We start from the raw sequence: 19,819 nt of genomic DNA, 5'->3' as shown, positions 1-19,819 counted from the left end.
CAAAGCAGAGCAGCCCCTGAGGAGAAGAACATGTGGAGGATGAGAAGAGCTACACAGCAGTCAGGATGTTGGAGAGGACCAGATGGTAGGGTGGTGTTCCCTCCTGGACTTCAACAGGAACTTTTTTCTGAGGCACATGGAGTAGGACACATTGCTGGAAAATCTGAAGGAGTGGTGGCATCCTTTCATGACAGACATGGTGAAACACTTTGTGAAATGCTGTACAGTGTGTGGGTAATTCAACCCAAAGAAAACTTTGACACCGTTGCAGGGAAAATTTCCTTTAATCACAAGGCCAGGAAAGGAAATAATTATTGACTATACAGACATGGTGCAGTCAGTAAGAGGTTTCAGATATCTGCTTGTGTGTGTGGATGCTTTCACAGGATGGCCAGAAGCATGGCCAGCAAAAAAGGAAGATAGTAAAACTGTGGTTAAATGTCTCATTAACCATTACATTCCCAGACACGGGTTTCCTGAAAAGATAAGGGCTGACAATGGAACCCATTTTAAGAACCAGGAGCTGCAACAGGTGGAGTCCAGTTTGGGGCTGAAACACAGGTTTCGCAAGGTGTATCACCCTCAGTCCCAAGGAAAAGTTGAAAGAATTAATCAAAACCTGAAAAACAAATCTGCTAAAATCTGTGCACAGACTAAATTATCATGGGTTGATGCATTACCTCTTGCTTTGATGTCAATCAGGTGTTCAGTGAACTCAACCACAGGATACACTCCATACGAGCTGGAAACCGGAAGGAGTTTTCCGGGACCACGAGGAGCAGTTCTGACATCTACAGGTGATATCCAGAATTTGTCACACAAAGTCTATTTTTCTCAGCTACAGATGGTGGTGGAAACCTACAACAAGGTTCTGGGATCTGAGAGATCTACAGGAGAGCCAACAACACCCCAGGTCGAGTGGGTGTGGTCGAGAGTCATGTGGTTGGAGCCAAAGTTCACAGGACCATACCAGGTGACCGAGAGGACATCCCACGCAGTGAGGCTGAAGGACAAAGGAAACACGTGGTTTCATTGGAGCCAGTGCGCCGAGGCACCGGAACCAGGGAGACCCCTGGAGGAGATCGGAGGAAACACAGCTTCATCACAAGGGGCAGAATAATCCCCTGAGCTGTCAGACAACTAGGCAGTCTACCTTAGTTGTTGAAGAAAGAAGACCTACAGACACCAGCACACAAGATGTCACCTGTATAAGGGACCAACGAACAACTAGACTGCGCCACCCAGAGGACGAAAGTACGAGAGAAAACAAATAAATAAATAAAAATAACATTTTCAATTTACGGTTTTTACTTAACAAAAGTTATATTTTATATGCTATTGCATTTTTACTCTTTTATTATATTCATCTATTGTTGTGCTTACTGTTCAGGGGCCATAAGGATTGTAGTGAACCCAGTAATTGTTTGTTTTTAATTAAGAAACACAGTTAATTAATAGGACTGAGAAGACATCCTTTTTATCTTCTCTCTGAAAAGATTCATTAAAGTTCACAGGATGATTAAGTTTCAGTGAGTTCCATTGCATTGTCGGTTCCAGGCATGCTTAATTACAGTACTAGCGGCCGCACTAATAACCAAAATGGAGGGCACCGGTGGGAGCACCAAAACTAAACAGCCCCCTTCTATAGTTATGCGCAGCCAGTGTGACCCTTATGGCGCCAAATTGACCATTCATGCTAATACTAAAGGAATCACGGTAGCACAACTTGACTTATGTAACATTACTAATTGTGGAACCAACCAGGTGGGTTGGCGTGGTTATGACATCTATATGTGTGTGTTGAGAGGCCACCCCAGTGAATTGTCTCGGAATCCGTGTGGAAGTTGGGATCAGGTATTGTGGAACACTGGACCAGGCAGTTACACTCATCATTATGACCGCATGAACAACTTAAGACAGCTACAAAAGAATATATCCTTGATTAGAGCCACACCAACACCTGGTGGACCTGCGAATCCCCTCATATTCACCACTCGATATCTGACATATGTCCAACTCACCCCACGATCTCTTAAGACAAGTAATGGGGATTATTTTGTCATAGGTGTCGACAAATCAGGAAAAGACCCTAAAGGCATTATTAAGGTACAACTAGCATCACCTACTCCCAGTCCTGGGCCGTCTCTTGTCCATTATGTAGATGTATATACTGTGAAGGACCTTATAACATTGGAAACAGGATTTACTGAAGCTAACCTATGGCTAGAATGGATGGCTGAGACTGCGCAAGAAAATCATATGTCTAACTGTGTAGCTTGTGCAGCTGCGAGACCCTCCCTTTATACTGAACCTGCTCCTCTGTACCCCTCTGATACTTGGGGCTATAACTGTATGCTAAATCTAATCAAGGCAGCTACACCCACTAACTGTACCACACTGGCTAATATTTTTCCGCCCATTAACATTAAAACTCTTGTTGGACCATTTACTCTTTATAAAGGCAATGGAAGCTACACATGTTTCAATTTTACCTCTCCAAATGCTATTGTGCTTCTACAGGGGTTGGACAATGAAACTGAAACACCTGGTTTTAGACCACAATAATTTATTAGTATGGTGTAGGGCCTCCTTTTATGGCCAATACAGTGTCAATTCGTCTTGGGAATGACATATACAAGTCCTGCACAGTGGTCAGCCGGATTTTAAGCCATTCTTCTTGCAGGATAGTGGCCAGGTCACTACGTGATACTGGTGGAGGAAAACGTTTCCTGACACGCTACTCCAAAACACCCCAAAGTGGCTCAATAATATTTAGATCTGGTGACTGTGCAGGCCATGGGAGATGTTCAACTTCACTTTCATGTTCATCAAACCAATCTTTCACCAGTATTGCTGTGTATTGGTGCATTGTCATCTTGATACATGGCACTGCCTTCAGGATACAATGTTTGAACCATTGGATGCACATGGTCCTCAAGAATGGTTCGGTAGTCCTTGGCAGTGACGCGCCCATCTAGCACAAGTATTGGGCCAAGGGAATGTCATGATATGGCAGCCCAAACCATCACTGATCCACCCCCATGCTTCACTCTGGGCATGCAACAGTCTGGGTGGTCCGCTTCTTTGGGGCTTCTCCACACCGTAACTCTACCGGATGTGGGGAAAACAGTAAAGGTGGACTCATCAGAGAACAATACATGTTTCACATTGTCCACAGCCCAAGATTTGCGCTCCTTGCACCATTGAAACCAACGTTTGGCATTGGCATGAGTGACCAAAGGTTTTGCTATAGCAGCCCGGCCGTGTATATTGACCCTGTGGAGCTGCCGACGGATAGTTCTGGTGGAAACAGGAGAGTTGAGGTGCACATTTAATTCTGCCGTGATTTGGGCGGCTGTGGTTTTATGTTTTTTGGATACAATCCGGGTTAGCACCCGAACATCCCTTTCAGACAGCTTCCTCTTGCGTCCACAGTTAATCCTGTTGGATGTGGTTCGTCCTTTTTGGTGGTAATGCTGACATTACCCTGGATACTGTGGCTCTTGATACATCACAAAGACTTGCTGTCTTGGTCACAGATGCGCCAGCAAGACGTGCATCAACAATTTGTCCTCTTTTGAACTCTGGTATGTCACCCATAATGTTGTGTGCATTTCAATATTTTGAGCAAAACTGTGCTCTTATCCTGCTAATTGAACCTTCACACTCTGCTCTTACTGGTGCAATGTGCAATCAATGAAGACTGGCTACCAGGCTGGTCCAATTTAGCCATGAAACCTCCCACACTAAAATGACAGGTGTTTCAGTTTCATTGTCCAACCCCTGTAGATGAAATCCCACAGGATTGGTGTAACAGAACTGAACCTGCTGCAAACATTGGAAGGTGGGCCAGAGCTGGTTTATACTATTATTGTGGTGACAGGAGACTTTTGATTAGGATCCCTCAGGAAACCTGGGGAATGTGTGCTATGGTCAGATTACAGGCACCTCTGATGTTAATTGGTGAAGTCATAAAAAGAACTAATAACACTCATCTACCCTCTACCCTAACAGCTCGGAGGCGCAGACATGTGTTAAGGAAGCACGCACCTAACTCCTTTGACCTCACGCAGAACTCTCCCACCTATATTGATGCAATTGGAGTGCCTAGAGGAGTCCTAGATGACAATAAATTAGCGAATCAAGTAGCAGCCAGCTTTGAAAATATGCCCATAATTTCACCGTTTATTCCAACAATTCCTAACAAGAATGTAGACCGCATTAATTATATTAATTACAATGTACTACGACTGGCCAACTTAACCCGGGATGCTGTTGAAGGTCTCTCAGAACAACTAGCCCCCACCTCTCTCATGGTCATACAAAACATAATGTTCTTCATATTATGAAGAATCCATCTTTCCACAATGATCTCCAGAGGTTCCAGAGGAGTCCCCAGAACAGAGCCAGCCTTCTTTATCAGCTTGTTGAGCTTTTTTAAGTCCCTGGCTCTGATGCTGCTTCCCCAGCAGATGATGGCACAAGAGATCACACTCTCCACAACAAACTTATAGAAGATATGCAGCATCTTGCTACAAACACCAAAGGACCTAAGCTTGATAAGATTATTCAAGGTTAAAGCTTGCAGGTGTTTTTTGTCTGTATCGTGAGAAGCTGACAGTGTATTGGGGAGGCATGGTACTCCTCTCCCTGAAGATTCCTGAAGACGTGTGGGAAACAATTCTTTAATTAAATGATGAAATGTATCTCTGTTTCTTTGATACTGTTGCTGGGGAGACATCCACAGACAGAATGATTGTGTATGTGTACTGCATAGCAGCGTGGGGTATAAAATGTAATGTAACGCAACCCCCAGTGAGACAACACAGAGGTTTCCAGGTAGCCGTGTAAGTGTGATGTCTCCCTGTCTGAATACAGACTGGTTTTAATAAACTTGTGGAAACGTACAACTGATCTCTGACTGAGGATTGTCCTTTGGGGTGCCAAATATAAAGAGTCGATGAGAGGTGAGGAGTAATGTAAGAGTTAACGGACGGCCAGTAAAGTCTTCCTACCTCAACACTACCCACCATCACAACATAGGCCTACTGTATATGCTAAACGTACAAATTGTGTTTATATTTATGTATATTATTTTATATATTTACACATTCTTTATATTTATTTTGTATTGGTCAAAATAAATAAAGAAAAAAAGTATTTAAGGATCCAAGGAGGAACCATCGCATTTTGCACCGTTATATCGCATTGAACTACAAAGACCAATCATCCTCACACTTTGCGTGGGTGCCAGGTTGTACTGTGCTGGAAGGGAAAGCTGCTTTTCAGCACTCCCCATTGTGCGCTTTGTCAGACACGTAACTGGCAACACACAAGGAAGCCGCTCTCTCTGCTGTCGTCACTGAGGTCAACCAGTCGGCAGGAAAATGGCGACCGCCTATGAAAGATACAATTTGTAAGTAATCTTCGTTTAATTTCGGTAGCTATCCTGTTAGCTGTTTTTCTCTCAGTCCAACTCTAATGATAGCTGAAGAAGAAAAACGGCGTCAAATGAAGCTAACACTGAACCAGAAGTTCAGTAGTCTAGGCTGAAGTTTGCCGACACGATCGAAAGGCAGAGCAGGAGTCAGCCGAGCTTCACCTTTAACTCATGTATAATGAAAAACGCACACAAGGCTGGGATCAGTCAGTACATTTGGTGTGTGTGGTTATCGGTCATGTCCCCAATATCCTGCTGCTTATCAATATCACACCGTAGAGAAGTCACTGTGTTCTTGCTCCATATTTGTGTTAAACTGACTTCCGTGAAGCACCATGTACCTCTAATTGCAGTTGTTCGTGAAGCAAATGCCCTGTTCGAGTGAAAGCTAGCCCTTTTTTTTTTTTTTTACCTGACAACGCTGTTGTTTTTAAATCACACCTTTCGTATACACATTCAGTTACAATGTGAGTCACCCAGTCCTACCTGTTAGGCCTCCTCTTCAGCCCTCTGCAGTAGGAGGTTTGGCAGTTTACTGAACATGTATGTCTGTAGAAGTTGAATCTCCAGACCTCATGTCACAAACGGCGTGAAGGATGCTACTCTGGATTGATCAAACCACCAGAGAAAATCAAATGTTGTCTACTTTAGATAATTGAAGATATGTTTGTTGCAAATAAATAGTTTTGTTGTTTTCATTTAGTGCATGCATGTTGAGACTAGTCTAGATTATGCAAGAACAACAAAAGAGTAGCTGTGTCACTACAGCAGCTGAATGGGCGTTTTCTACTTCAGGGATTTAAGCTGCTCAACCCCTTTTCTTCTTCATGATTAATTAAAAATGTTATTTATTTCACTTGGCTTTAAAAAAATATATATAACCAAACACAAAATGGCAAAGATCTACGAACTCAAAATAACTATGTCAAAGATAAATAAATTTTAAAAATCTGCTGTACTATGGAACTTTATTGCATATGTTTTTCTAAACGTGGAGCTAGAAGTAAACTGTTTAGCCATATTTTTGTGTTCTCTTGATTTGTACTGTGATGAGGAACAAGTCTCTGTGATTGTCTATAGCACGGGTCTGCAACTTTTATAATCCACTCTGCTTAATAAATTGTTTGCTCCTGGATTATACTACAGCGGCTTGTAAAAGTATTCATACCCCTTGAACTTTCCACATTGTCACATTACAGCCACAAACATAAATATTATATATATATATATATATATATATATATATATATATATGTATATAGTAATTTTTATGAAAAAGACAAAGTAGTATACAATTGTGAAGTGGAACAAAATTATACACGATTTAAAACAATGTTTTACAAATAAAAAACTGAAAAGTGCAGTGTGCAAAATTATTCAGCCCTCAGAGCTTGGTTGAGAGAATATTCGGGAGCAAACAGCATCATGAAGTCCAAGGAACACACCAGACAGGTCAGGAAGAAAATTGTGAATAGGTTTAAAGCAGGTTTAGGCTATAAAAATATTTCCCAAGCTTTGAACATCTTACAGAGCACTGTTCAAGCCATCATCTGGAAATGGAAAAAGTATGGCACAACTGTAAACCCACCAAGACAAGGTCGTCCGCCTAAACTTACAGGCAAAGCAAGAAGAGCACTGATCAGAGATGCAGCCAAGAGGCCCATGGTGACTCTGGATGAACTGCAAAGGTCCACAGCTCAGGTGGGGGAATCTGTTCACAGGGCAACCTTTAGTTGTGCACTGCACAAATGTGGTCTTTATGGAAGAGTGGAAAGAAGAAAACCATTGTTAAAAGAAAAAAGAAGTCCTGTTAGCAGTTTGCCAGAAGCCATGTTGGGAACACAGCAAACATGTGGAAGAAGGTGCTTTGGTCAGACGAGACCAAAATTGAACTTTTTGGCCAAAATGCAAAACGCTGTGCGTGGTGGAGAACTAACACTGCACCTCATTCAGAACACACCATCCCCACTGTCAAATATGGTGGTGGCAGCATTATGCTCTGGGGTTGCTTCTCTTCAGCAGGGACTGGGAAGAAGGTCAGAGTTGATGGGAAGATGGATGGAGCCAAATACAGGGCAATCTTGGAAGAAAACCTGTTGGAGTCTGCAAAATACTTGAGACTGGGGCGGAAGTTCACCTTCCAACAGGACTACGAACCTAAACATAAAGCCAGGGCTACAATGGTACGGTTTAAAACAAAACATATTAATGAGTTAGAATGGCCCAGTCAAAGTCCAGACCTAAACCCAATCAAGAATCTGTGGCAAGATCTTAAAACTGCTGTTCACAAACGCTCTCCATCTAATCTGAATGAGCTTGAGCTGTAGAGACATGCCCTAAATGACTTGCAGCTGTCATTGCAGCAAAAGGTGGTTCCACGAAGTATTGACTCCGGGGGGCTGAATACTTTTTCAAAATGCCCTTTTCAGTTTTTTATCTGTGTAGAAATAAAAAAAGAAATCATGTATAATTTTTGTTCCACTTCACAATTGTATACCACTTTGTTGGCCTGTCACATAAAATTCCATTAAAATATATTTATGTTTGTGGTTGTAATGTGACAACATGTGGAAAAGGTCAAGGGGTACCGAATACTTTTACAAGCCACTGTAAATCATCAGAAATGTGACTCAACCCAGTTCAATAAAGTTTGATCTCTGAGCTAGATTCTGTGTTCATAACAACTACATGTTTAATTACTATTCATACAAATCTTCTACTTTTCATACACCCAAGTTTGTACGAAAACCATCAAGGGTCAATATAGCACTGCTAAATTAAATGAGCACTAAACAATTTGAAATAAAGACAAGGTCTTTTCTCAGTATGACAGACAAATTAGATGCTTACACGACTTTCACATTAATTTTCTCCTTGTTCTATGTTTTGCAAATCCAGTAGTCCTTGCTGTACAGCCCTGTGCTGTTACCACTCCCTGGAAGCCTAAACCCAGTCCAGGCACGTTTAGCTCATGTTTAGCCAAAATTATTAAAAGTGAGAACAGAGGCCAACAATTTCACTTGGAAGTACATCCCTCTGGTGGTAAACCACCAAAATGTTTGAGCCAGCAAACTTATTGTGAAAATCAAACAGCATCGGCTGGCCCATCATGCCAATTGTTACAATTCTAACACAAGGAGAATATGCTAAATTAAAGTGTATGAGAGTCTGTAGGTGTTTCAACATTTAAAAAATTAATTCATCGTGAATAGTTTTAAAATAAAATTTATGGGAACAGCCTTTATATGTATTTTTGGTTAAAGTTTTTAAATCCCTCTGGATCAAAGTATGGCTCAAAGCATATTATATTAGATATAATATTAAATTGATTTTTAATTAGGTGTTGTCTGTTCAAATACCCCTGTGACGCGGCTTCCTTCCATTTCCCAAAAACATTAATGTTTGGGTAACTGGTGCATTTAAATCATCCGTTAGATTTGTTTATATGTGTTTCTGTCTTGGCCCAGCGGCTCATCGGCGGTCTGTCCAGGGTGTTTCCCAGTTTACAGAAAATGGACGTATAAGATAAAAGCGAAAACCAATCTCTGAAACTTCCTGAAAGTGATGTTAATACGTCTAGATAGTGCAGAAGCAGTTCAACATTAAGGGAAAAATGATTCAAGAGGATCAGTTGACCTGTCATCTGTATCAAATATGACTTGTAAAAAAAAACTGTAGCGATAGCAAAAACAACCTGGCTTGTCCTCATACCATAGCAGACCTGCTGCCCTTTAGGCTTACAGGAAATAAAATGCAAGCTTTGAAAACTGAATGTTGATGTTCTCTTTTCTGCTGCATTCACTTCAATAAAATATTTCTTCTTTTTATGACAATTTATTGTTCCCTCAGTTGTTTCTTGAGCCTATCTAATTACTGTGTGTGCTTGTTCAGATTGTATTCAGCTAGTGTCACGTAATGAAAGTTATTGTCAGATGAATGTCTACCTACTTGCCCCACCTGTGTCTATTGTCTTTAGAGAATCTCATACCTTTATGAATTTCAAACCTTATGTTTTCAACTTGTTTTCCTCATAGACACACAACCCCTGAAAAGTTCTTCATTGAGGCCTGTGATGAGGGGGCTGATGCTGTCCTGGTCATTGACCGAGTTTCAAATGAGATGACCCTCACAGGTAGACTATCTGAATGACAACACCTTTGTACTTATACTAATCTTATAGAATTGTTTCAGAATGTTTCATGGCGAGAGATTTTGCTAAACCTAGACCTCAGTGATTCCGTAAACAAATAATGATTTTTCTAACGGCAGTAGATAGGAGGACAGACTGAAAAACATGTAAAATTTCGCTTTAACCTCCTTATTGTTGCTGGTTTTATAGGTAGACAGGATATTCCTCCCTCTGCTGTAACCAGACCTATTTGTGGGATCATGGGAACTATTCGCCTGGTTGCAGGTAGGTGCCCAGTGATAATTAGTATGCATGTTGTAAAGTATTCTGTTTAGCATGTCTTTGATGTGTCCAAAAATAGGGAGTTTTAACTAACAATGTTTACTGCACAGGGATGTACCTGATTGTCATAACCAGGAAAAGGAATGTAGGCAACCTCCTTGGCCATGCTGTGTGGAAGGCTGTGGACTTTGATGTGATCTCCTATAAGAAGACAGTGCTTCATCTCTCAGAGATACAGGTTGGCAAGACTGTTCAAACCTTTTGTACTCTATGAAAAATGCTCTCTTGTTTTTTTTACAGACTCAAAAAGGGGACAAGAATGTACATTTTGCAGTTGGATATACTGCAGATCTAGAAAGTTGTTCCTATGGCGGTGTTACCATGCATGGATTGCACTTTGTACCAAGTCACATGGCCCTGTTCAGAACTGGGAATAGCATGTGTTCTGGCTGATCCGATTATACATAGACCAACCTAAGAATGACAATTTGCACTTGGCATTACTTAGTTTTAGTGATACTTTTAATAATTAGATTTACATTATTATGAAGACATCGGCATGACTGAGATTTGTCTGAGAGACATTTTTGTGGAGTTATTTCAGCTGCAGAGTTTTATAAGTTCATCTGTGTAGTTTTAACAGACACAACATAAGAGAGGAAGAATAAAAAAAAATGATTACTTTTCTAACTTCACTATCAATACACAGAGATTTTAACTCATAAAAAGCACCACAACCTGATTTATGAATAAATCAGGTTTGAGTCAGCAGTGTTTTAGAAAATAGCATACAAAGCAATAAAAGTCCGGTCTAAATATTTTACCATAAGGTTGTCCTGTGGAGAGGGCAACAGTTTGCGTGTGGTGATAATGTTTAAAATAATTTTATATAACAGCATTTCTTATTTTTCAAAAGAGTGGTTTTGAATGGTTTTGAGTGCTGAATGGTAGGACTTTAACACTCAGTTCAAGCTGCTTCAGCAGCTCTATCTTTCCATCAAACAATGAAGGCAAAGCTGCTTTTTAGCTGTGCAGGTTTCAGGGCACGACATAGCAATGAAACAGCACTGGTGAAAGTCACTAATGAGACTTATGTCTGTACTTGTTCTATTAGATCTCAGTACTGCAAAATCTCATCCACAAAATAAGCAGAAGGGTGAGAAAGAAAACCAGGAGAATTGGACAAAATGTCTTAATTGCAGATATATAAAGAACTGTGACCTGTGTATATCTGTTTCTTTCTGCTCTCGGTGGAGGAGGACGCTTTTTCTCTGTCTCCCACCCCCTCCCATATCTGCCCTGCTTCAGCTCTGTGTCTTGTCTTTGGAGCCTCTTCTTGCATACCTTCCAAATTCTTAGTTATGGATTTGGTCAGCTGGTCTCTCAATACAATTGATAACATTTTCTCGAGGAGAAGACAGGGTGAAGGAGAGCCCAACTTGTCCGGACTGGACGTTTTTCTCTGGATACACGATGGACTTCTGGCAGAAGTGGAGGATTGTGTGTTTGACGATAATGTCAGTCGAGGATGTGGAAGATGTGTATATAATTGGATGTTTGATATCAGGATTTCTGCTTTTTGGAGTCAGCGGTTACCTGGTATATCGAGAAATTCGGAGAGTGTCAGCAGCAGTTCTGGCAGTTGTAAGGCTGCCTGGCATGTATGATGGGATCTTCAGGGCGATCAGCACTCAGACTGAGATGTTACGTGAGCTGAATCGCAGACTGGATGTGATCCTTACACAGGATTGCGGGCAGGTTGCGGTTCCTGGACTCAGGGGTGAAATGGGATAAATCTTGGAGAAAGTTGTTCGCTCGGATCTGGCGAAAGACCAGGAATTTGGCTGTTTGGATTCGCCTTTGAGAAGCACCAGCGAGACTCTCAAGGCTGACGGAAAATTAAGAGTCAGCCTAACCCAAATAATTGTTGTTTTCTGAATCTGGCTCCCCTGCACGGCCTTGATGGCTGGCTATTGTCAACTTCTCCTGGAAGTTATGTAAACATGACACTCTGCTCCCTGTGCCCCTCCCTTCCCTGAGGACATCTGTGGACCTGCTCAGAACATTGTGGCCGGTTGATGAACATTCCAACGTACCATCAAGGACAATGGCCTCTGGGACAGTGCTTCATGGACTTACTTGCACACACTCACTTGCACACACACACATTCTCAAGATAAACATATGTTCCCCTCACACCACCTTCACCGTTCCTGGCATGATGTTGTTTTGTAAACTTGTTGCTTCTTTGTGCTGAGGTTTTTTGCAATCTCAAACTGTATCCTGCTAAGGATAAAGTGTGAAATATGATTTTTTCCCTCTACTTTCCTAATGTAGCCTCTTTTCTCATCTAGCAAGGGCAGCGCCTGTGAGTGGGCAGCAAAGCCTCTGTGGCCCGTCCCCCCCTTGTCTTGTGTCATGATGTATGTTTGGATGGGTTGTACTGGAATTCTAATTTCCCCTCGGGGATCAATAAAGTATCTTTGAATTGAATTGAATTGAACTGTATATCAAATTCCTGTACCAGCTGTTCAAATGAGGCAAACTTATTATCTATATAAAGATCGTAAAGTGAATGCACCGATTTCAAATCCCAGGCATCAAAAGCTGTATCGGTTAATGGAACAAACATGTGATTCTTTGATAAGAGTGCGGCAAACAATAACTCTGTAAATTTAAATGATCTCCTAAATTGATTCCAAATTTTGACTGTATGGATGACAACAGGACTAGAAGTATAAGTCCACATTAGTTGTTCAAAAGGTAACTGAGAACAAAGTAATGCAGAGGGAGAACTAGATGCAATTGAGGCCCTCTCCAAAGCCACCCAGCTGGGGACAGGAGTATCTTTTTTCAGCCAATACAATAATGCCCTAATATTAGCTGCCCAGTAATAGTACAACAAAATTGGAAGCGACCTGCCTCCTTGATCAAGGGGCAGTTGCAGCACCTTCTTGCTAATCCGGAGGTTTTTTGTTCCAAATAAAGGCTCTGAAACACAGAGAAAGTTGGGTAGTATATTCATTTTGGCTGAATTAATTCTTCCCCCAAGACAGAGAGGTAAGTATTCCCATCTGGCAATGTCCTGCTTAAGATTCAAGTTCACTATAACTATGAGTTACCCAAATACCACGGTATTAAAAATTTTTTAAGGCTAAATCTGAAAGGAATAGTACCTGCAAGTTTCACCTTTTTAGGGGTCACAGGCATGAGCTCACTTTTTCTGAAGATTCACCTTGTAACCAGATATTCTTCCAACATTTTAAAGCAAAATAAGTAACTCAGGAATGTTAGTGAGAGGATCTGAAATATAAAAAAGTGTGTCATCGGCATATAAAGAAATTTTATGCTCCGTGCCCAACCAATTTATACCTTTTTAATAATTGACTTTAGCTGTACAGCTACTGTCAATGGTGCCATTGCAATCATTACTTTGACCAGAACGAGTGGGAGTGTATAACACATCAAACAAACGCCTAATGTTGAAAAAAGATTGGCGGTTTTTTACAAACCCTGTCTGGTCAGGCGAGACAATCGTGGGGACCACCTGCTGAAGTCGCCTTGCCAAGATTTTTGCAAAGATTTTTGCATCCGTGTTTAAAAGTGACAGATTGATATGCACCACAGTCCAGAGGTCAGACCACTTATCCTTCTTAAGTAATAGCGAGATTACAGCTTGACGCACGGACAGTGGTAATGTTGGTGTAACCAAAGATTCTTCAAAAACCGACAGTAATATAGGGGACAGCTAATCTGAAAATTTCTTTTGAAAAATCATTTGAAAGCCATCTGGCCCCAGGGACTTACAGTTTTACATGTCCTTGATTGCAAAAATGATTTCCGCCACAGAAAAATACTTCAGCCAGATCAGAACTTACTGAGGGGAGTTTAACATTCACAAAAAAATCTTCTAATTCAGATGGATTAGCTAATGACTCAGAAGTGTACAGTGATTGGTAAAATTTCCTTCAGGTTGGAGGGGAGTTCCTGCCTCAAGTGGAGGAGTTTAAGTATCTCGGGGTCTCGTTCACGAGTGAGGGAAGAATGGAGCGGGAGATTGACAGACGGATCGGTGCGGCTGCCACAGTAATGGGGGCGCTGTGCCGGTCCATTGTGGTGAAGAGAGAGCTGAGCCGAAAACCAAAGCTCTCAATTTACTGGTCGGTCTACGTTCCTACCCTCACCTATGGCCATGAACTTTGGGTCATGACCGAAAGAACGAGATCACGGATACAAGCGGCTGAAATGAGCTTCCTCCGTAGGGTGGCCGGGCACTCCCTTAGAGATAGGGTGAGGAGCTCGGCCATCCGGGAGGAGCTCGGAGTAGAGCCGCTGCTCCTCCACATCGAGAGGAGCCAGTTGAGGTGGCTCGGGCATCTATACCGGATGCCTCCTGGACGCCTTCCTCGGGAGGTGTTCCAGGCACGTCCCACCGGGAGGAGGCCCAGGGGACGGCCCAGGACACGCTGGAGGGACTATGTCTCTCGGCTGGCCTGGGAACGCCTTGGGCTCCCCCTGGAGGAGGTGTCTGGAGAGAGGGACGTCTGGGCGTCTTTGCTGAGTCTGCTGCCCCCGCGACCCGGTCCTGGATAAGCGGAAGACGACGAACGAACGAACGAAACATGTATTAATGTCCGCGTTATTGCAACATTTAACACCTTGATTATTATTTATTGCTGGAAAAGTAAAGCAAATGCCCAGCCTTTTCCTCATGCTCATAGTACCCATGTCTAGATTTAGATATTAGATATTCGGCCTGCTGAATGGACAAGGTATTAAATTCAGTCTGAAGTCTGAAGTGACAAACATTTCTTCACTAAATCTTGTGAGGGGGAGTGACTGTATTCACAGTCTAATTTCAGAATCTCATCAGTTAGCCATTGTAACCATTCTGAGCTTTTCTTCTTTTTCTGTAGGCAATAAAAGATTATTTGACCCCTAAAGTAGGCCTTTAATGACTCCCAGACAGTACAGAAAAAAAGTGAGGGGTTAAGTCGCCAAAGACAATACACAGATTGAGTGACCGGGATGATCAGTTTCATAATGAGAGGAGCATGGTCAGAAATGACTATGGCCCCATAATCACATTCACTCACAAAAGGTAAGATCCGTTTATTGTGGAAAAAAATAGTCAATTTGAGAATACGTCTCCTAAACAGGGGAAACGAATGAATATGAATGTGAAGTAGGATTTCAGAAGCGCCACACATCAACCTGACCATAAGTTTCAAGAAATTAATGAATTGAGCAGATTTAGTCAGGTTAACTTTTCCAACTGCACTACAATCATAGGATGAAAGCACAGAATTTATATCACCACCAACTAAGAGATTGTGGTGGATATGTTAGGAATATTTGAAAAGAAGGTATTAAAAAATGTATAGTCATCCCAGTATGTTGGAGCATAGACGGAAACTAAAACCACAGGGAGCGCACATAATTTCCCTACCACTATAACATAACGCCCAGCATTGTCTGTATGCATACTAGATGCAATTAATTGTACTGCTTACTAATCATGATGGCTACCCCTCTTGATTTGGCATGGAAATTAGATTGAAACACCTGACCAGACAATTTTTATGCTAAGATGCATACTATCTGCCGTAAATCGGACCTTTCTGATGGAAGCTAGACTCATTTGTTTCTTAGTGGGCGGGGCTAAAGTGATGTCATCAATTGACTGTGTCAACATGTTCGGCATTGACCTATGATCATGTATACTACATTTCAGGTGGATCCGATGATGTATGAGGGAGATATAGCCCTTGAAGTGTCCTAGGGGTCGCTGTTGATCCAAATTCCAATGTAATCCAATAGAGCGGTTTGGGGGTTGTCAAAGATCAACCATATTCAGTTTGGAACAAATCGGACCATGCATGTGTAATTTAGAGCCAAACGTATGGCGTGACATCAGAATTCGCCACGCTGCCACAGCCACACCCTGAAGCTAAACCAGTCAGTACTGGAGACTGTCTTACACCATCATGTTATCTGTTACTTGGGACAGTTTCACATTGATTAGGTGAAGAACATCAAAAATTGACTCTCTAAAGGAAAACATGATACTCTCTGTTCTCAGGGGGTGGGGCTTCTATGATGTCAGCATCTGATCAGTGAATATTGTTCAGGGCCAGAGGCAGATCAATCTCAAAAGGTTTCAGGTCTTTGTGACTTTCCTTGCAGGAGCTATATCAATTTCGTCTTTTATGGCGAAAAGTCATATTTTGAGGCGTAGCCACGCCCACACGCTTTCATGCATCAAAAAGCTTTTGATAACTTTTGATCCCCATTGCTTCAAGAGCATACCGAGCGATTTTCAAGTCTCTAAGTCAAAAGCTGTAGGAGGAGTTCGCTCAGATATGCGGACTAGAAAGGGCAAATCTAGGGTCAAAATGGCAACTTCAATCCAAAATGGCCAACTTCCTGTTGGGTTTGGACCAACCCTCCAAGAGACATTTTTTGTAGGTCTTGACAAGTTACATAGGTGTACCAAATTTCAGATTCCTCGGTCAAAGCATGGCTTGGGGCTGATTTTAAAAACTTTCTAGGGGACGCTGTGGACGAATTAGGCCACGCCCACCAAATATGTCATCAGATCTCTTTTGGGGACTGGACTAGGATCAATCACATTGAATTTGGTGCAGGTCAGATGATGTATCTGGAAATTAAAGCCAAACGTATGGCCATGGCATGACGTCCAACTTCGCTGTGCCATCACGGCCACGCCCTTTTATGAAAAGTCACTGTGCTTCAAACGGAGTTAGACCCGCTAGTTATCAGTCACCTGACACGGTTTTAAGTTGATTGAGTATAGACAGCCAGATAGTGACCTTTCCCAGTAAAAATAGTGACTTCCTGTTCTCAGAGGGCGTGGCTTTGATGATGTCAGCATATGACCCCATAGGATAATCGGGAACCCGAAGGTCCTCCTTCATGCCAACTTGGTGTGATTTGGCATTTCTTTGGCAAAGTTATTGCATTTTTTTCACTTTGGGCGCGAACGCCATTTTCGTGCCCCAGCCACGCCTACTAAACATGGCCGAAAATTTTTATAACTTTTAATCCCCCGTGCCTTAACTGCATATTGACCAAATATGAAGCCGATAGTTCAAAATCCCTGGGCGGAGTTCATTAAAGTTCGAGGTGAGTAAAAGTGAAAAACGGCCAAAAAATGGCCGACTTCTTGTGGTTTTTAGGGCATACCCCCAAGAGACTTTTTTTATTGGTTTGAGGAGCTCTACCTGTGTGCCAAATTTCAGATCTCTACGACTTACGGTTCGGCCTCACGTTTGGGGGCGTGGCTAAGTGGTTTGGTCATGGCCACTGACGACAACATTAAGGAATGAAAATTTTCGTCGGGGGACAACTTTGGGTAAAATTGTGTAAGTTTTGGTGCATGGCAAAGTCCCCAAATTGCCCCACAAAGACGCAACGAAATAATAAGAAATCCTACGATTACAATAGGCCCTTGCAGCCTTCCTGCTCGTGCCTAACAAGATATCCACACATAAAATATGTGCTTGTACTGTAGAACACAGCTCTAAGTTTTTGGGCTTCCGCCTTGTCCATATATGGAGAATAACTTTAAAAGAAAACAGTAGTGTTCACACATCAAAATGCTGATGTCCTTATTGACACCCTCTAGGCTTATGTAAAAAACAATAAATAAAAAGACAAATGTATGACTAACCAATGTCCACGGCCCAAACAAATTCATACTTACCCAGACATAAACTTGAAATACATTCCCAAGAAATTATGCAAGAGGTCACACAAATAAAAAATATTTGAAGCGGGACATAAGAAACTTGTAAAGGCTAATACAACCTGAAAAGTAAGATGGTCAAGGAAAGCTGGACCTACACTAATTCGTCGACCCCACTACCCATGGCTGCAATGATCCTCCTCTTGACATAGTACATGGCTTTATTCGCATCAATAAACTCCTTGTCCTCTCCTCCATGAGTGATGCAAAGCTGTACTGGAAATAGTAACCCATATCGTACATCCTGCCTGTTGCGAAGAAGCCTCCCCCTGTAAAAGCTAGCTGAGCCCTGGCCACACTTGCCATGTAATCATATGTGATAATGATAGGTGTATTGTTAGAGCGAACCGGGCCCTGACTACGTGCACGCCCTAATATCTCCACGCCGTCTTGGTAATAATGTAGTTTAGCTACAATCACTCGTGGCCCAGTGTCTGACTTCTTCCCACCTGGCGTATGGTGTGAGTGGTCAATTAGCGGCTCCTTCCCCATCTGCCTAGCGACCGCTGTGGTAGAGCTGGACTACGCCGAGGATCCGCACATTGCCCCTCCTCATATGCCCCTCCATATCCTTGCACTTTTTTTAGCCCGTTTATCTCGTCTTTCAATTCAGTCACGGTACTGCAAAGAGCAACAACCTTATCCGACCATGTGGATAAGCCGTCGTCAACGTCCTTAACACTGAGTTTAACCTGGTCCAGATCAGCGCGAATTACCATCATACAATTAGCCACATCCGCCCTCACTGCTTGTAGTTCACCCGTAATAAAAGCAAAATTTTCTGCATGGGCTTCTTTAATCTGTTCTTTATTTACTGTGGAGATATCATTCGGTTTTCAGGGCCAACATGTTAGCCTCGCCTGGGTTCGAGGAGGGCGGAGCGGAGTCCAGGGCTTTGGATATACTCTGGTCTGAGGCTCTACTGGGCGTCAAGGCCACAGGTCCGGTATACAGGTCCTTCTCAAAATATTAGCATATTGTGATAAAGTTAATTATTTTCCATAATGTCATGATGAAAATTTAACATTCATATATTTTAGATTCATTGCACACTAACTGAAATACTTCAGGTCTTTTATTGTCTTAATATGGATGATTTTGGCATACAGCTCAAGAAAACCCAAAATTCCTATCTCACAAAATTAGCATATTTCATCCGACCAATAAAAGAAAAGTGTTTATTATACAAAAAACGTCAACCTTCAAATAATCATGTACAGTTATGCACTCAATACTTGGTCGGGAATACTTTGGCAGAAATGACTGCTTCAATGCGGCGTGGCATGGAGGCAATCAGCCTGTGGCACTGCTGAGGTATTATGGAGGCCCAGGATGCTTCGATAGCAGCCTTTAGCTCATCCAGAGTTTTGGGTCTTGAGTCTCTCAATGTTCTCTTAACAATATCCCACAGATTCTCTATGGGGTTCAGGTCCGGAGAGTTGGCAAGCCAATTGAGCACAGTGATACCATGGTCAGTAAACCATTTACCAGTGGTTTTGGCACTGTGAGCAGGTGCCAGGTTGTGCTGAAAAATGAAATCTTCATCTCCATAAAGCTTTTCAGCAGATGGAAGCATGAAGTGCTCCACAATCTCCTGATAGCTAGCTGCATTGACCCTGCCCTTGATAAAACACAGTGGACCAACACCAGCAGCTGACACGGCACCCCAGACCATCACTGACTGTGGGTACTTGACACTGGACTTCTGGCATTTTGGCATTTCCTTCTCCCCAGTCTTCCTCCAGACTCTGGCACCTTGATTTCCGAATGACATGCAGAATTTGCTTTCATCCGAAAAAAGTACTTTGGACCACTGAGCAACAGTCCAGTGCTGCTTCTCTGTAGCCCAGGTCAGGCGCTTCTGCCGCTGTTTCTGGTTCAAAAGTGGCTTGACCTGGGGAATGCGGCACCTGTAGCCCATTTCCTGCACACGCCTGTGCACGGTGGCTCTGGATGTTTCTACTCCAGACTCAGTCCACTGCTTCCGCAGGTCCCCCAAGGTCTGGAATCGGCCCTTCTCCACAATCTTCCTCAGGGTCCGGTCACCTCTTCTCGTTGTGCAGCGTTTTCTGCCACACTTTGTCCTTCCCACAGACTTCCCACTGAGGTGCCTTGATACAGCACTCTGGGAACAGCCTATTCGTTCAGAAATTTCTTTCTATGTCTTACCCTCTTGCTTGAGGGTGTCAATAGTGGCCTT

At 42.5% G+C, this 19,819-nt stretch overlaps 2 protein-coding genes across 2 annotated transcripts in view; both read left to right on the top strand.

The window, feature by feature from the left end:
• Positions 1-243: 243 nt before the first annotated feature.
• LOC124879374 lies at positions 244-1,120 on the top strand. Its single transcript, XM_047383902.1, has 2 exons — positions 244-561; positions 703-1,120. The coding sequence occupies exons 1-2, from the start codon at positions 329-331 to the stop codon at positions 1,118-1,120; spliced, it is 651 nt and encodes a 216-aa protein (XP_047239858.1). The 5' UTR covers positions 244-328.
• Positions 1,121-5,266: 4,146 nt separating this feature from the next.
• Positions 5,267-19,819, top strand: part of sacm1la (SAC1 like phosphatidylinositide phosphatase a) — a 48,358-nt gene continuing 33,805 nt past the window's right edge. The window contains exons 1-4 of the mRNA XM_047384552.1: positions 5,267-5,416; positions 9,475-9,572; positions 9,780-9,854; positions 9,962-10,089. Of these exons, the coding sequence (XP_047240508.1) occupies positions 5,388-5,416; positions 9,475-9,572; positions 9,780-9,854; positions 9,962-10,089 (330 nt within the window). The 5' untranslated portion in view covers positions 5,267-5,387. The remainder of the gene's footprint in view (positions 5,417-9,474; positions 9,573-9,779; positions 9,855-9,961; positions 10,090-19,819) is intronic.

This window comes from Girardinichthys multiradiatus, chromosome 13 (genome assembly GCF_021462225.1).
Source record: "Girardinichthys multiradiatus isolate DD_20200921_A chromosome 13, DD_fGirMul_XY1, whole genome shotgun sequence".
Lineage (NCBI taxonomy): Eukaryota > Metazoa > Chordata > Actinopteri > Cyprinodontiformes > Goodeidae > Girardinichthys > Girardinichthys multiradiatus.
The sequence above is the reverse complement of the archived record's forward strand: the minus strand, read 5'-3'. Positions and strand labels throughout refer to the sequence as shown.

Bases quoted from the DNA above. Each gene is read 5' to 3' on its own strand.
- LOC124879374 (XM_047383902.1), top strand. From the start codon at position 329: ATGGTGCAGTCAGTAAGAGGTTTCAGATATCTGCTTGTGTGTGTGGAT. The intron at 562-702 runs GTTTCGCAAGGT...GATGTCAATCAG, and splicing joins AGTTTGGGGCTGAAACACAG to GTGTTCAGTGAACTCAACCA.